Below are 18,018 nucleotides of genomic sequence, written 5' to 3'. Positions count from 1 at the left end.
GTTTCAGAAATAAAACTGACAAGGTGATAGGAAGAGGGGCCATTTTGAGAAGAATAATAGTGGTTCTGTTCTGGACATAAGTAGTTTGAGATCTTAGGGCAACTAGGTGGCATGGTGAATAGAGTGCCAGCTCTGGAATCGGGAGAACCTGAGTTCAAATATGTCTTCAGACCCTAGCTGTTAGAACCTGGACAAGTCACTTAACCTTGTTTGCCTCAGTTCCTCATCCATAAAAATAAGCTGGAGAAGGAAATGGAAAACCACTCCTGTGGCTGTTTTTTTTTCCAAGGAAATCCCAAATGGGTTATAGAAGAGTCGGACATAGCTGAAATGACTCAACAACGGCAGAGTTTGAGATCCACAGTGTCTATTGGCTTTGCTCTTGAGGAAAAACCATTCCCATGATTTCTAAGATTTTATCTTCTCTGAACTATAACATTTCTTGGCTTATTTATCATTTATGAGTATAATCTGGGGCAAGTCTCTTCTCCTTAATGAGCCTCAGCTAATTAACTCAGCTGTCAAACTTGTGTTCTCTGGGCATTGTCAAGGTCAAAGGGAGATGCTTCATGTGAAAGGCTTTTGAAAACTATAAATTGCTATCACAAATGTATTATTATTATTATACTGTATATTACCCCTAAGCCCTTGGTAGTATACACCTGAGTGCATGAAGATTATTTGATAGCTGACATTTTTAAAATGTACTAGAAACAAAGAATTTTCTGTTGATTGATAGAGCCATCATGCAAGTGTTGCAAAATGTATTTTTCTTTTGAAATAACTATACTATCTCTAATACTTCATATTTTACATGTAAAGTGCCACATTACAGGTATAATTTAAATAGAAGTTGCTATTTTGACAAATGGAAATCATTGCCTTTGCCACAAGAGGACAATTAATTTTATTTATCTTTTGGAACTCTTAAGAATTAAGGGGGAAAAAGATTTTGGGTTTTTTTTTAATATTGAAGAGAATCTGTTAGCCCTAAACCTTTGCAAATGAAAAAATCTGTCTCATATGGAGAGTTCTTAGGATCACTCTTACTCTCTAGGAATTTCAGTAGAATTGTGCCTCAGGGAATTTCAAATTGTGTTCAATGAATCAGTTATGTGAATCCTGCTGTTAATTAGCAAGCATCCTGCTTAACCAATTTCATAGGATGGAAATTTCTCTGTGTTGGGTTTCTCTGATGGAAGGGTGTAAAATGTAGTTAGATTGATCATAGAGCTTGTCTGCGTTTGCATTTTGATTCCTACCTAAGAATGCATTGAATTTTATTACATGACTTTAGTCTTCAGGAGGCCTATGAAATCAAAAGGCATGAATTTTATGGTGAACGTCAAAGGAAAGAAGAGGAGATGAAACAGATGTTTGTGCAACGAGTGAAGGAAAAAGAAGCAATCTTGAAAGAAGCTGAGAGAGAGGTAAGTGTTGCTGGTTTAGGGTTTTGTTTGGTTTTTAAGTATCCTGCTTATTTCATTTGAAAGAGTTTATTTACTATACTTTAGAAGTCTACCTGCTTAGAAAGTTATCTTGCTGGCAAGCATATTTTAAATAAATATTTACATTTCAAATGAGAAATTTTGCTTCCAAAAATTGGTCCTCTTAGAGAGAATACTCTTTCAACAGACAAATCCACTCACCTAAATGTGATTGTTCCAGCATGCCATTCACTGGGTAAAAGAAGACTGATTCAGTCTGTCCAAATTTTAAAAAGTATGTCTGGAAGCGATACCGAGAGTTGATTGGAGAAGAGAAAGGGGTGGTCAGAACACTTGGTAGGGAGCTGTTGGATTGGCAGAGGAGTATAGTAATAGGCGGACTGGTAGAATCACTTGATTTGTCTGGATTTGGTCACTGAGTGGGAGAGAGATAATCCAAAGGTAATATTAAGGTTTGAGTCTTGGAGAAGTTGTCAGAATTAAGAGCAGGTTTAGGAGGAAAGATAAACTTGGTTTTAGACATATTGAGCTTGGGATGGGATGCCTATGAGACATCCAAATGGAGATGTCTTATAGACAAGTGGAAATAAATGTGAGTCTGGGTCTCAGAAGAGAGTCAAAGTCTGGATTTGTAGCTATGTGAGTTATCTGCATGGGGCAGCTAAGTGGCATAATGGATAGAACACCAGGCCTGAAGTCTGCAAGACTCATCTTCCTGAGTTCAGATGTGAGCTCAGACAATTACTAACTCTGTGACCTTAGGCAAGTCACTTAACCCTGTATACCTCAGTTTCCTCATCTGTAAAATGAGCTGGAGGAGGAAATGTCAAACCAGTTCAGTATCTTTGCCAAGAAAATGCCAAATGGGGTCATAAAGAGTTGGCCGTGGCTGAAAATGACTGAACAAAAAGAGAATTATCTTCATAGAGGTTATGGTGGAAGCCACGGACAATGGGAGGCAGTAGGGTAGAGTGGAAAGAATTCTGGATTTCGAATCAAAGAACATGAGGTCCCTTCTTGCTGTGATCTGTGATCTCAGAATAGAATTGCCAAGAAAAAGAAAAGGTAGCCAATAAGTGGCCCCTTTACATGATCCAGTAGAAACAAAGGAGATAGGGTCTAAAACTCTAGCTGATTTTCTAGAATAATGAAGGTCTTATTGAGAAAAATGTTATTAATGTCAGAATTTTTGACACTGAGTAGTTCAAGAAAACATTGGTAAGCTACTTTTATTTTTTTCCCCTTTAAAAATATTTCTGGGTTTAACTAAAGGATTTTTTTTTCCCCGAACTTGACAAACAACAAATAAAATGAGCATTTCCCAACATGTTTTAGAATAAGAGAAGGGTATTGTATGTGAAACCATAAATCTTTTTATGTAGAGTTTTTCTTTTTAGTACGTGATAAATTAAACATGTAACTTTCATAGCTGTCCAGCTTATTTGTTAAGTCCTTCTGGCTTTCTCTTCCATCTTTGGAAGCACTGGAAAAAGAAACAGATTCCCACATTGTATCCAAAAATGTACATCTTATTCTGCATCTTGAGGTTCCTACCTCTGTATCAGGAGGTGAACATCCTGCTTCATCATCTGGAATCATTGATGTTCACTACATTGATCAGAATTTGTTTTCCTAGTTCTGCCTGTTTTCACTGTGTCTACCCAAGCTTCTCTGAAATGATCCTCTTCATTTCTTATGGCACAGTAATATTCTATTACATTCATATACCCTCAGTCCAATGATTCCCCAACTGATGAATATCCTTTTCTTTGTAGTTCTTTGCCAGTACAAAAAGAATAGCTATAAATATTTGTGTGGATGGATCAAAGGAATATACAGTTTAATAACTTTGGGAGCATAGTTCCAAATGGCTTTCCAGAATGACTGGAACATTTATCTAAGTGTTAGTGACTTAGAGCATTTTTTTACCTAGGGCTATAGGAAGCTTAGATTTCTTCCTTTGACTCTTCATCAGAGAAGCTTGCTACAAAGTTTTTTTTTCTCCCTCAGTTATCCATTTCTTTTTTGATTTCAACTGCCTTCATTTTGTTTGTATAAAAACAAGATTGCTCATTTTCTTGTCTGTGATCTTCTCTTTCTCATTTGGTCATGAACTATTTATTTAACTATCTAGAGATCTGCAAAATAATTTCTTTCTTGCTCCTTTGATTTGATACGAAGTGACTTTTTACATATGTCATGTATCTTCTTGGAGCTTGTATTGGGTTTTTTTCAGACTGCTTTCTAGTTGTACCAACAGTTTCCTTGTGGCTGGAATTTTGGGGTTTATCTAGACTAGTTTAACAAGACTAGATGACTAGGGTCATTTGCTTCTGCATATTTTGATCCTATTCTGTTCCACTGATCTATTAGTTTGTTGTTTTTAACCAGTATCCAACAGCTTTAACAGTATCAAACAATTTAACAGTATCAAAATGCTTTGTAGAGAGTTTGGGATGTGGTACTGCTAGATCTCTTTCCTTTATACTTTTCTCCCCATTATTTCCCTTAATCCCATGATCTTTTTTTCTCTAGAATAATTTTAGTATTTTTTCTAACTTTACATAAAACAACCTTTTGATTACTCTGACACTGAATTAAGTAAATTAATATAGGTTGTATTGGCATTTTTATTATATTGGTTTATCCTAGTCCTATAAATCAGTTCTAACTTTAAGCTGAAAGGATCTATTCTGTATGACAGAATATATTATTGTTCAAAGAGTGCTTGAGTAAGGAGAGGAGGTCTGGATTTGAATTCACTTTGACACTATTAGCTGTGTGATGAGTCACTTACTGTGAGGCATTTAACCTTAAAGGCTTTATTATGTGGACCAGGCTATGTAGATGTTTATCTTTCCATCACCCCGGTAATGTTTCACATAAGTTGTTGTTCAGTTGTTTTTCAGTTGTGTCTGACCGACTCTTTGTAACCTCAGTTGGAGTTTTCTGAGCAAAAGATAGCAGAGTAGTTTGCCATTTCCTTCTCTAGTTCATTTTACAGATGAGGAAACTGAGGCAAACAGGGTTTAATGGCTTGCCATGGGTCACACAACTAGTATCTTAGGCCAGATTTGAACTGGGAGCTTCCTGACTCTAGGCCCAGTGCTCTATGCCCTGTGCTACCTATAGGTCCACTTTTCACATAAAAATAGATGTTTAATCAGCGGTTGTTGAATGAATTAATGGACATAAGTAAGGGTCATTGTTCCTTGAGGAAGCTCTTTTTCACAATTTTATGTAGTCCTGCAAAATGGTACACAAATTAGTTTCTTTTCAAGTTGAATGATATATTAAATGCAGTAAAGGATATTGCTATTGAACAGTATCCTCTTCTGAGTAATTTGAGAAAATGAATCATTTCCTAGTTTCTTTGTTTAAATTGGGATTTTTGTTTACACACTTCATTCACACAAAGCATGCTACATGAGGGGTTGTTTTTTTTTATACAATGACTTTGTGCTTTGTAATAGCATAAATAATTTAGCTGCTTTTACTGTAATTTTATAGTTTAGCAACAGGCAAACATATAGCATTGGTAACCTGTGATGGATTAGTGGATACTTATAGGCAATTCCAATTCATTTGAATACTAAATAAAAACTAATAAAAGTTCTTTGGGGAAGAGATTTGAAACTGTATTTCTCTTGGAGGCAGTTTCATGTATCAGAGCATTGGGTAGAGAAGCCAAGAGAGCCCAGATGTAGTTCTGACTTTGTCATATAAACTTGAGTAGGAAAGTCACTTTAACTGTTAACTTGCTCAAATGAAGGGTTTAGACTGTATGGTCTCTGAGATCCTTTTCATCTCTAGAGTGCTATGATTTTAAATGCAGGCAACATTTGGATTATAAATTAATTGTTTCAAACTTGTAAATGGAATTGTAAACATTTTCCATTAGGAACAATCACAAATGATTATTAGATTCCAAAGCCAGCCTACAAAAGCCCACTTAACAAAACAATACATTTCAAATATATTGTATATCTATTGCAGTATAAATTACCGTTGTAACACTAATATTAGGAAAAGGTGGAAAAGCAGTTTTTTAAAGAAGCTATTTTGTATTCATCTTGAATGGTATTTGAATATAAGTAGATGTTCTCTTTCCCCCATGAAGTTCCATTCTTCTCCATCAGCTTGAGGCATGTATTGATTTCTTTACCTTTCCTCAAAAAGTTAGTTCTGTCTAGAATTAAGCCCCTGCTCTCCTGCTTCTTCCCTGCTTTTGGATGGGCTGGAGGCAATAGAACATTTAGATTTGAATTACTCAACTACCCCACTCACTTTACCAGTTTCCCCACTACTGCTTTGACATGGGAAAAAGTTAAATGGGCTACTGGGTCCAGTAGGATTGGCTCAGATCTTCTCACCCCATTGATGTCCTGGTCAGGAAAAAGAAGATCCCTTAATTTTTTTTCTACCGTTAGCCTCCTTACTTAATGAAGACTATAGGAAGAATTCAGGAATCTTGGCACATAGTTAACGTACTAGGTCAGGGAGGAATTAAGAGATCTCTGTTTTTCCAGTAGTTTCTTGGAAGGGAAAGTAATTTAACTTAAAAAAAATTTTTATCTGTCTTGTTTTTACATGATCTATATTTTTCCTTCTATCCCCTCACATAAAGCCATCCCTTATAATAAGTTGTCATTTACCTCTTAATTATTTTCTGTGTTGTCAGGGAAGGGTCAAATCTGAAATTGGTGAGAATAGGTGACCTAGAGCAGAGATTTTTGAATAAGAGGAATCCATGCTGGTTGTATTGGCTGACAGTCCAGCCTGTTGTAGAGAGAAAAGAGGATCATTATTTCATAGATTTGTACCTGAAAGAGACTGTATCATCCTAACTCATTTAACTGATGAGGAACCCATACCCAGAGAGGCTAAACAATTTGCTTAAAGTTATACAATTAGTAAGTTTTTATTTCATCAATATATTCTGTCTCCTTCTCTGTTGTCATAGTTAATAGAAAAGTATTTCTGATACATGTTTAATATTAACAAACTAAGCTTACTAGTATGTGAGGTACCTACTATATGGCATCTGTAAGGAAAAATATAGTTTAATTTTTTTAACCAAACCAATATTTTCAGCAGTTATTCTGATATTTTCTTACATGTTCACAAATTATTAATGGCAAATATCTGGGTCAAAGAAACATAGCATCAATAAGCTGTATAATATAATAAAATGACATTTCTTATGAAGTCTTTGGGCTAGTAAAAATATTTATGACTAGTTTGCTTATAGAGAGATTAATCTCAAGGCAGAAATATATAAAATACTAAAAAAGATAGCAGAAAGAAAAGGCCAAACATAATTTAAAATCACAAAATCAAAGAATTCTTAGAATTTTACGTTTGAAACAGATTTCAGTAGTAGCCAGCCTCTAGAGGAACTTCTGCTATAAAATATCTGATAAGTAGCTGTCCAACCTCTGCCTGAAGACCCTCTCTGGGGTGGGAATCCGCCTCCTCCAAAAATCACACTCTAAAGTGGCTCTTTTAGACTCTTAAACACACCGAACCAGATTAAGATGTAACAGGCAATGTTCTAATAAAAGTAAAAATGCAGTGCACCATATAGAGTGGTACTCTGTGGATTTCTAAGTTAATGTGAAGCTCACAGGGACATAACTTCTTTTTGAGTTTGACACCATTGGTATAGTGGATAAGGCACCAATCTTGGGGTCAGGAAGTAAAATCTGTCTGGGATACTTACTAGATATGTCAACACAGACCAAATCACTTAACCTCTTATCCTTATATGTAAAAAATAATATCACGTACCTCACTGGGTTGTTGTGAAGAGCAGAGAATATAATATTTATAAAATACTTTGCAAACTTTAAAGTAATACATGAATGTTAGAAAATGCTTTGAAAAGAACAGAGGGCTCTGCATATTAGCATTCTGATTTATTTTGTAATCAAGCATATCTTCAAAATGATGATAAAAGACAGTGGGGAAATTCTATATGTGAGTTTTTACTTCAATTGTGTTAAGCACTTGTGACATTGTTTCTTGCTGAACTGATTCTTGGAGTTATGCTGCCCCCACATGCATGGTAATCAGAACTACACATTTGCTTCTTAGCTGCAGGCCAAGTTTGAACATCTTAAAAGACTTCATCAGGAAGAAAGAATTAAACTTGAAGAAAAGAGGAGGTATTTGGAAGAAGAAATAAGTGCTTTTGCTAAAAAGAAAGCTGCATCTGAGCTACTCCAAAATCAACCTCTAAATGCATCTGGTACCAGTGTGAAGAGAGAAAAGGATCGTAAGAAGTAAGTATTCTCTGAAACCTAGACCATCAATGTAGAAAAAGCCATTACACTGAAAAGGGATGTGAGCCAGGAAAAAAGATAACTTTTCTCTGAGTCTTACCTGTGTCTAGAGTATACCTATGATAATTCAGACTTGAATAATGATATGATATCATAATGAAATATGATAATTCAGAACCTTTGTACAAGCTCAAATTAGAATTAGAATTATAGGCTTTAAAGGCAGTGTAAAGATATTTTTTAAAAAAACCACAAGATTTAAAAGACCTTTTATTCTTAGAATAGTTTTTCTTTTCAGATTATCTTGAAGGTTATGGGTATGTGTCCAAACAAAAGTTAACTTATGTTCTATATAACGTTGGCATCTGCTTTTTTGAGAGTGAAGGTTCCCTTCTGCATATCACCTCTGTTTGCCTTTCTGGCCTTTGTTGGAATTCAAAATAACCCCATGAACTAGTGAGTCCTTTGGGGATCTAACTTAACTGTCTTTTGAATCCGTTGCTTGAGGATTGCCAAAGAATTTTCTTTATTGTTATTCCGGCAGTGTCCATTACAAACCCAGCATTTTCAGAAATTAGAATTCATTCTTAAAAACATTCCTAAAAATGTAACCTTGGTGTATAGTACCTTTTGGAAGAGGTTTTCCATACCCAACAAAAGAAAAGAAATCAGATTCTTGAGGGTTTCATGGAGATTTTTGGTTAGACCAATCTGTGGCTTTTATAGCCATCAGAGATATTAGTGAGGAAGGAGCAGTTTCTATTTCAAAAATGTGCAAAGAAGAACAAATGCTAATATATAATGCCAGTTGTAATGAATATAATGCTAGTTTTTAAAACCTATAATTTATTCAAGTTCTATTTCATTACATTGTTTATAGAAATGCATAAATATTAAGACTGATAGTAGAAAGAGTTCTAGATTTGAAGTCAGGACTCAATAGCTCAACTCTGTCATTTAACTTATATTTGTGACCTTGGGCAAGCCACTTAATCTCTCTAGACCTCAGTTTCCTCACCTGTAAAATGAAGGGGTTGGACTAGATGACCAACATCCAGCTCTGAAACACTGAGCAGTTTAACAACTACTTTGTTACTACTTTTCAGTAAGCTTGTCTTATGGGGGAGAAGCATTTTCTTTTTTTTCCCCTTTTCACTATTTTTGGTAAATTTTTCTATTGTTCTTGTCAATGGAATCACTTGTCTTTCTGAGGGCTACAGAACATTCATCTTGAAAAAATATACAGCATTATTTTCAAAGTTAAATGGAATCAAATTCTTCACCCTCTTGTCTGAAAATTCAAAAATACTATTTTTTCCTCATCCTTATGAAAATACAGTAACATAGTTTTTGAAAATACATTTTCTATATCTTGATTTTTTTCCTTGCAGTATTAAACAAAAATTGGGTTTTAGCAAAGGCCATGCCAAACACATAGCTCTAGGCATTTCTGTTTTCTGTTCTCTTTTCTCACACGCCAATCATTCAGCACTCTTTTTTTTTCCTCTTTCAGTTCCAGCTTTATGTGATACAGAAGTTCCAGATTTATATAGCAAAGATGATTACACAAGCAAACATTACTTTAGAAGTATGCTTTGATTTTCTCATTTTATTATATAGTGGGGTTTTTTTTTGTTTTTTGCACTGTAATTTTTTTTTATTAACAACACATATTAGATAACCATAGCAACTAGCAGTTATGTAAAGATATTTTGAAAGAGAAGGCCAATATATATGCCATAAGTTACTGATAATATTAGTCTTTATTGCTGCTACTTTGAAATGCACTTAAAGCTGTCTCTTTGTATTGCCAAATTATTGACCCTTTGCAAATGCATTGTACCAAAGATAAGACTCAGTGCCATTAAAATACAGCACTTGGTCACAGTACAAAGGCTGTATTACATTTATATTCACGTAAATATGTACAAGAATCATTCTTTAAAAAAAACATCGTTTTGACTATTTTAACATACTAAACACCATATAATTTTTAGAGCTTTAAAGGAATAACCGAGACTGTTTTGTCACTTACTAGTTATAGATGACTGGTAAGGACTTTTTATAGCTGCATTATTCAATTATGGAATATGATTGTAAGTTTCTCTATCTTAACTTACCATACTGATGAATGAGTATATGAGCAAAACCATCTAAATTTGGCAGCCTCTGTTCTAGTGATTGCTGCCCTGTGCATTTTTATATTTGCTTGTATTTCATTGATTCATACCACCTCATTATTTGAGTACTTTGAAACCCTGTCTGGTATATTCAGGAGAAAAAAAGTGTTAAGTGCATAGAGATACAAGTTAATGCTTAGACAGTAATTTCAAACATCTTATTATTAAAGATGTATATAAATTTTAGATATCTCTGTCCTCTACTACATTGAATGTTTGAATTCAAAGTGCCTTAGTATCATGCCTAAGAAAAACATGATGAATTCTAACCATGAGTTAACAGTAATAGTTTTTGGTTAATATTATTCTTTTTTGTATTTGAATATCTTTAGTAAAACTGACACTTAACCCTTGACAAATAAATTGATATATTTGCAAAATGTGTCTAAATCACTTTAAACCTAAGTCATCATTGAGAAGCCTTTGAATGTAAGTCTTCCTGATTTATTCAACTGGTAATCAGTCTTCACTTTAAAGGATCTCTGTCTGTTGTACCTTTAACATGCATAGCACAAAGTTTGTCCTGTTGTTATCACTGGGAATCTCCACAACTTGCTATGGTAGGTGAGATAAGGATTCTATCTGCTATTTACGTACTGATTCAGGTAAAGCCTCTCAATTCATATGCCCTGGTTTTCCTCAGGTCACTTTGTATGTATCCTAAGACTTGGTGTACTTCTCGTGATCTTAAATGTTAACAGGCTTGTAGGTATGGTAGAAACAAAGCAGTGGCTTCTTTTTACAACAGAACAAAGATTCCAGTTCTGTTAGGCTAAAGGACACGGTTTACTTTCCTGTCTGTATAAGCTATAAGATACAGCTTGAACTTTATTCATTCTCTTGATCATACTGACAAGCCTAAATTTTCAAAGTTTAAAAAGGCACAAGGACTATTTAAAAATTTAAATTCATGGAACAAATGCATTGGGAAGTGTTTATTTGAATTAATGAAGGAACTTCAGCTAGATTAAAGCATTTACCATATGTCTCCTTTCAATGCATCACCAAATCTCCATAAAACTTTAACTTTGACCCTATTCCAGGGCTTTCAGCTAGGCAATCTGAATGTCACCTCTACTATATGAGTCAAATGAATGAATTTTTTTTTAACAGGAAGCAAGTCATGTTTAAAAACAGTTTGCATAAATCGTGCAGAGAGACTGACTACATTTACAGCTATATGAGAAAATGCTTCAGTGCACAGCTTCTATTTATTCTGGCTGGTTACCAACCTTTAGTAAAACTTTAAAGTCTCTCTTTAGTAAGTTCTCTTCCAACTTGATTTTGTGAGACCCAGACTCTTCTTTCTTTATATTATTTTCCTCCTTGTTAGTGATTTCTCTTTTTTCACTATGGCCAGAGTGTTCTGTTCTCTTTTTTTTTTTTTAAAGCAATCGGGGTTAAGTAACTTGCTCAAGGTTACACGGCCAGTTATTATTTCTGGGTGTGGTGCTGAGTATCTGAGCCCGGATTTGATCCAGGTCATCCCGACACTGGAGCCGGTGCTCTTACTCGCTGAGCCACCTGGCCGCCCCTAAGCAATTGGGGTTGAGTAACTTGCTCAAGGTTACACGGCCAGGTGTTTCTGGGTGGGTGCTAAGTGTCTGAGCCCGGGATTCGATTTCCAGGTCTCTCTCAACACTGGAGCCGGTGCTCTTACTCGCTGTGCTACCTGGCCGCCCCATGTTCTGTTCTCTTTATCTACCTCCCTTTTTCAAATTAGGAAGAAATGAGTATGTCATTTGAATAGGTTGGTTAAATGATTGGTTACATTGAAACATTGAGTTTGAACGAGTTTCAAAATATTAGGCCAACTAGTATTTCATTTTAAATATTTATTATTCTTATTTGTGAAAACATTTTAAATTAGGGATTTAGGTTATTTTTGAACAGGTAGGTTATGGATTTTTTGAGAGGGAGGGAAGAAGGCCCAAGGAGGATGGGCTGGTAAAAGTATGTTACTAGGGGGAATTGCTAAGACAGAGGAACTTGATCACTGATTTTGCTAAAATCAGGAGGCTGCAACTCCATAACTCAAGTTCACAGTCAGATATTTTCCTTCCAGAAATCTTATTCCATTCCTCTCTTTCCCAGATACAAATCACACTTTCTCTCCTTATATTTTATACAGCTCTTTTCCTAAGTCTCCAGATATACGCTTTTTTCTGGTACATTTAATTAATGTCTAAAATTTGATAATACTTTGTACCATAATTCCTCTTTGCATGCTATACTGGTATATAGCCTTATGTCTTCTATTAGATTTCTCCATATTGTAGTGGAAATTTGTCATCTAAATGTATTCATAGTGAAACATTATTAGGAAGAGTAGGGTAGAAAAGGAGGTGAATGGTGACATTTCCTTTTTTTAGGTCAGTATGGTATTAAGTTCAGAAGTATTTATCAGTTTTTATAGGATAAAAATAAGTTTGCATGAGTGGACTGCCTGGGAGCATATTTCTGGGATATCTTAATTCACACCTATGTAAATAATTTAAATAATATCCCTGAGCCTTGTGGCAGAACCATCTCTGAGCCAGTCTCTCTACCACGAGGAGCATGGATTCAGTTCCCTATTTCTAGTGCAACCACCATCAAATTGAGGTATTTTACTGCAATTCAGATCTCCTACCATTACAGTAGGAACGAGAAAACTTCTATACCTTGGCTGATGGCTCACTGTTGTCAGCGAGTATGTGAATCAATAATAGCTGCAATGAAATGTGAAATGTTCCCCCCTGTAAGTCTGTGGGAAAATAATGTGACCGATATCCCAATACAACTTAGACTTCCCTCAAAATGAGTCAAATGCCCCTTGAGTAGAAGCTGCTTGCCACTATGTGTGAATCAGAGGCTTCCCCAATAATGCTAAAAGAATGACGAGTTACTCTAATATTAATTCCCTATTCAGTTTAACAAACATCTCTTAAATGCAGTGGACAGAGTACCTGACCTGGAGTCAGAAAAACTCATCTTCCTTAGTTCAAATTGCCTGAGACACTTAATAACTGTGTTACCCTGGGCAATTTACTGACCTCTTGCCTCATTTTCCTCATCTGTAAAATGAGTTGGAGAAGGAAATGGCAAAGCAAAAGTCTAGAGGAAATCACTAGTTTGCTCATCTCTAAAATGAGGGGCTGGACCTCTAAGGTCCCTTTCATAGCTTTGATCCTATGGAAAGCTGTGATCCAAGGTAGGACGCTATGCTCACAAATGGACAGACCCAGACCACAACAGCTAAGGGAATTTGCAGAGAAAGAGAACACTTTGAGAGAAGACAGTAATTCAAAGACAACCCTTTGCTGGGAAAAATCAGGGAAGGCAGATAGAGCATGAGGAGGTTGCACCTATATTGAGCCACCAGTCCTAGATGAAACAGGAGGCAGCACATCCATCAGGTTCAAGTATTGGGGAAGGTGTCCCCAAGAAAATGCTATGCAAATTTTATTAGCATATGCCAGGACCTACAGCAGATTCAGATGCATCAGTTTTATTTATCAGAGACTTATCAAACACTATGCATATGACACAGAAAGTTAGTTTAAGAGGTAAGAGGAATGCCAAAGGAAGGTTGTCTTTCTGAAATCAAGGAATAAGAGAATATTCAGAAAGAAGGGACAGAGAGGAGTGTTAAATCTTATAGAGATGTCGAGCAGGATCAAAACAAAAAATCCCATTGGATGTGGCAATTCAGAGGTCTCTGGTAACCTTAGAAGGGATGAAACAGGAGTTAGATCACAAGGTAATGAAGAAAGTGAGTGGAGGGGTAGCTAGCTGGTGCTGGTCTACAAGGGAGGAGGTCCTTAGTTCAAATTTGATCTGAGTTCAGGTCACACTTAATGCTGTGTGACCCTGGGCACATCACTTCTGCCTCAGAAAGAAAGAATGAGAGAGAAAGAAGTAAACAGGTGTAAACATCTTTTTCAAGTTTGGAGATGAATGGGAGAAAATGAGATAGTAGATGAATAGAAGGGTGGAGAGGATAGCTTTTTAAAAAAAATTGGGGAGAACTAAGGATTAAGAAATAATGTAGAGGGAGATTAAAGATGCATGAAAGAGGGGATAGTGATGTCTGGAGCAAGATCCAATTCTAGTAGAAAGAGTACTATATTTGCAGTAAAGAGGAACTGGATTTGAGTCTACTTTTGCTGTTTATGACTTTTTTACATTGAGCGGCTTCTGTCCATCCAAAGAAATTAGCATTCTGTCAGTTTTATGATGTTCTGTGAAGAAAAGGCTTTTCTGTTTAATTGAGGTATAGCTTTATTTCCTAAGCCATTCATGGGAAAGCCCTGTATTCTCTCAACATGTACTTACTTAAAGTATTTACAAAATACACACTAGGTAAATATGTACAAAATAAATTACATAGCAATTTGTCATGGGGGAAGAGAAAGCATTAGCTAAGGGGGAGATTTGGAAAGGCTTTTTAAAAAGCCTTCAAAAGGCTTTTTTTTTTCCTCACCCCCAAAAAGTAGAGCTTGAGCTGAGTCTTGAAGGAAATTTGAGATTCCTAGGGACAGAAGTGAGGAGGGAGTACATTCCAGCCATAGATGAGAGTCAGTGGAAAGGCATAAAAGATAGTAGGTGGACTGTTATGTGTGTACAGAATAGTAAGAAGTCTAGTTTGGCTGGAATATAAAGTATGGGAAAGGGAGCAAATATAATAATAAATCTTGAAAGGCAGATTGAGGCCAGATTGTGAAGGGCTTAAAATGCCTACCAAGGAATATAAATATACATATATCCTAGAAGTAAAAGAGTCACTGGAATTTATTGAGTATGTGTAGGGAAGTGAGGGTGGGGAGACTGATGTAGTCAGATCTGTAATTTGAGAAAATCACTTTGGTGGCTATGTGAAGGATGAATCAGAAAGGATAGGGACTTAGAGCAGAGAGACCAATTTTGAGGCTTTTGCAATAGTACAGGCCATAAGTGATGAGGTTATGGACAGTGATAGTAGTCTTTGATGGCTATGTAATTGGGAGAGTAGGAGAATGAACATGAGAAATGTGGAGGTAGAAATTACAAGATTAAGCAACTGGATTGTATACATGGGATGAAGAAGAATAAGAAAGTCAAAGATAAGCAAATTTGATTGGACAGATGGTAGTGCCCACAATAGAAATAGGGGAGTTCAGAAGAAGAATGGGTTTGAGAAAAATGATAGAACATTCTCATTTGGATCTGTTAAGTTTCATATTTGTGCAATATGAATTTTAAAGTATACAATAGGTAGTTGATGATGCAGAAATTTATTACATGTATGTACACATATAATATTTTATCTGAAATATTAATAGATAGTTGATTATGGCAAATTTATTATTGAAAGAATGCTGCACAAGCATGACAGTATAGTTCTTCAGCATAGTAATATCTAGTCTACCTTTATCCCTTCACAGTAATGCCAAAATTCTAGAAGTGTATGTCTGTATGTGAGGAGAATTAAAGGTCTGGGATCTAGTAAGCCTTGAATCTTGATTGCACGTTCTCTTTTTGTGCTTCTAGAGCAGTGTTCTTGATGGGGTGGGAGGTGGGAAAGAGAGGAAAGGGTCAGGGTAACATGACCCCAAGAGGGTATATGTGATCAGTCATTCAGTGTGGAAAGTTGAGTCATATCCCCTCCTCCCAACATAGCTAATCCTGGGTTTATCTCCAGTCTTTCAGCCTGTGCACCTTTAATGGCAAAACATTCCCCCTCATTCCACCACCTCCTATACCAACATCAGTTTAAATATTGTTGGGAAAATTGCTCCATCTCTGCCTTTTTGTGTCATGGTTATAGTAGGTACTCCTTGGAAGTTAGGCTCTGGGTTCTACTTCTACAATATCCCCCTCACCTTTATCCTTTCTTCCACTCAAAGACAACCACAATAGGTCCCCATAATCTCTGACCTGCACTATTAACAATGACTTTCTACTTGGTCTCCCTGAATCAAGTCTCTCTCTAATTTATCCTCCATTCACCAGCCAAAATAATTTTCTAAAAGTACAAATTTGGTCATTTCACCACCTGCTCAACAAGCATTGATGGCTCACTGTTACCCATTATAACCTGGTTCCAAGCTACTTTTTCCACCTTATTCTACATCACTTCCCTCCTCAGACTCAATAATTCAGCCAAACTGGCCTTCTTGCTAGTCGTCACTAATAAGACAGCACAACTAATGTCCAGACATTAAAAGGAAACCATCCAGAACCATGTAAAGAAAGAAAAATAAATTTATACTGAATATTTAATGCTGATTTGAAATCAGACAAAATTAACTTTGCTTCTTTTTGAAGGTGATAAAAATCTACAAGACTCATATTGAAAAGCATATTTACCTGCTACAGTGACCTGTTATGTGTTTGTAATGTTGTGTGTTTCTCAATAAAACAACTCTCAAAAAAGCTACATTTTTAACTATGTGAAATTGACTGAATAATTATCTAATAAAGAGTTATGTATAGATCTTCTCTACTCCCCAGAAAATAGGAATTTTTTAAAATATTCAATCATATTGCTCTTAAATGTCCTTTGAATCATAAAATTGTAAATAAAATTTTAAATGTTTACTTCACTTCATCTTTTTAAAAATTTATTTTTTGTGTGTTTTATAAAGAAAATACAGTCTATTCTCAATTTTTGTGGGAGTAATGTTCCTAGAAAATAATGTAAAAGTAAAAAAAATGTGAATGATGATACATTGAAATAGGGGGTTAGATTCCTATGACTAGTCTTTTGGCAAACACTGCTGCAAATTAAATTTTCTTTATACAATTATTTATAACAAAACAATTCTGATGATGTATGCTTTTCCTAATACAGTAACGATGAAAGAACCCATAAAATGTAGTACACAAAATAAAACTGGCAAGATACAAAACATTTTTTTCTCATTAGCAATTCTCTAGAATTTTGGTTTGGGTTGTTTGGTTTGGTTTGGTGTTATAATTTCAATTAAAAAAAAACATTACTTTCAGGCAATACTGTACTCTGAAAGCCATGGGAGAGGTTGCTGTACCTTTAATTGCTGCTTTTGGAAGATGCAGAGACTGGCAAGGTCTCAACATCACCTCTGACACTCCTGAATGTCTGGGGGGCTCTTTACTTCGGTATGATGAAGAAGACCAGACCTGGTAGAATACCAGCTGCGCCATAAACTTGCACACATTGTGCCTCTTGTTGTTTTCTCTGCTGTGCATAGCCACGAATGTGTGGTTGCCAATGTGAAAGTGAAAATGAGGTTACTAATAAAATCATATGAATGCTTGAAGTCATGAAAGTTAAATGCACAAATGTTGAAGGTTGACTGAATACTAGTATGATAGTTTGTGTATGCAATTTATATACAAAAACTCATACTCAATTTTTAACTGATGTGCAGACAAGCAAGGAAAGAGGTTTGGAGACCACTCTTTCTAGAGTAAAAAAATAGTTTGTCCTGGATATCAGGATGGTCAATCATTCAACCAATCAACAAGCATTTATTGATTGGCTATGTAAGGCATTAGGGATACAAATACAAAGAGTAAAACCACCTCCACTCAAAGATTTTACATTCTAATGGGAGAGAGAGCAAGTATTTAAGTCTATGCCAAATAAATATAGTCATTTTTGGAAGACGGTTAACTAGCAACTGGAGGAGGGATGATGAGGAAAGGTTTATTTAGAAGGGAGTGATTGAGTTGTGTCTTGAAGGAAAAGAGGGATTCTGTGAGGAGAGAATATAACCTAGGTATAAGACATAGCCTCATGTATGAACAGGGAGAGATTAACATCTCTGTCTAGGGATGAGTGATCCTTTTTAAGCTCTAGAACAATAAGACCATCCTTATTCCAAAATAGCTGAGAAAAAGGTCTTAAATGGGGAAGTGCCAGAGAATGGTATCTGCCTACTCCAAGTACTTTTAGTGCTAAGGATATCTAACCCATAATTGTGGCATCTGGGGTGCAAAAGCCAAAAATATTAGTCAACTGATCAAAGAGCCCACTTATTGGTTTGGAATCTCAGTTGTCAGGAAAGCACTATGGTTAACTCCCTAGGAGGTGTTAGCTAAAGGTGCAACTGAGCCAAGGTCAGGCAGCAGTGACACTGGTGGCCTTATTAAACTTGCATG

The 18,018-nt window shown here is 35.7% G+C and overlaps 1 protein-coding gene across 3 annotated transcripts in view; it reads left to right on the top strand.

Moving 5' to 3' along the window:
• SEPTIN10 (septin 10) overlaps nt 1-17,174 on the top strand; it is an 80,103-nt gene extending 62,929 nt beyond the window's left edge. For 2 of the 3 annotated variants that reach the window (XM_069094043.1, XM_069094044.1), the window contains exons 9-11: nt 1,298-1,430; nt 7,545-7,732; nt 16,882-17,174. In XM_069094043.1, coding sequence (XP_068950144.1) covers nt 1,298-1,430; nt 7,545-7,732; nt 16,882-17,041 — 481 coding nt within the window. In that variant the 3' untranslated portion in view covers nt 17,042-17,174. Of the gene's footprint in view, nt 1-1,297; nt 1,431-7,544; nt 7,733-9,245; nt 16,479-16,881 lie in introns of those variants that run through there. The other variant, XM_069094045.1, reaches the window with a different exon arrangement.
• The last annotated feature ends 844 nt before the right edge of the window (nt 17,175-18,018 follow it).

The sequence above is a fragment of the Petaurus breviceps genome, unplaced genomic scaffold (assembly GCF_028583685.1).
Source record: "Petaurus breviceps papuanus isolate PSGF00001 unplaced genomic scaffold, PetGlider_PUasm1.0 214, whole genome shotgun sequence".
Classification (NCBI taxonomy): Eukaryota; Metazoa; Chordata; class Mammalia; order Diprotodontia; family Petauridae; genus Petaurus; species Petaurus breviceps.
This window is presented reverse-complemented; position numbering and strand designations above follow the sequence as displayed.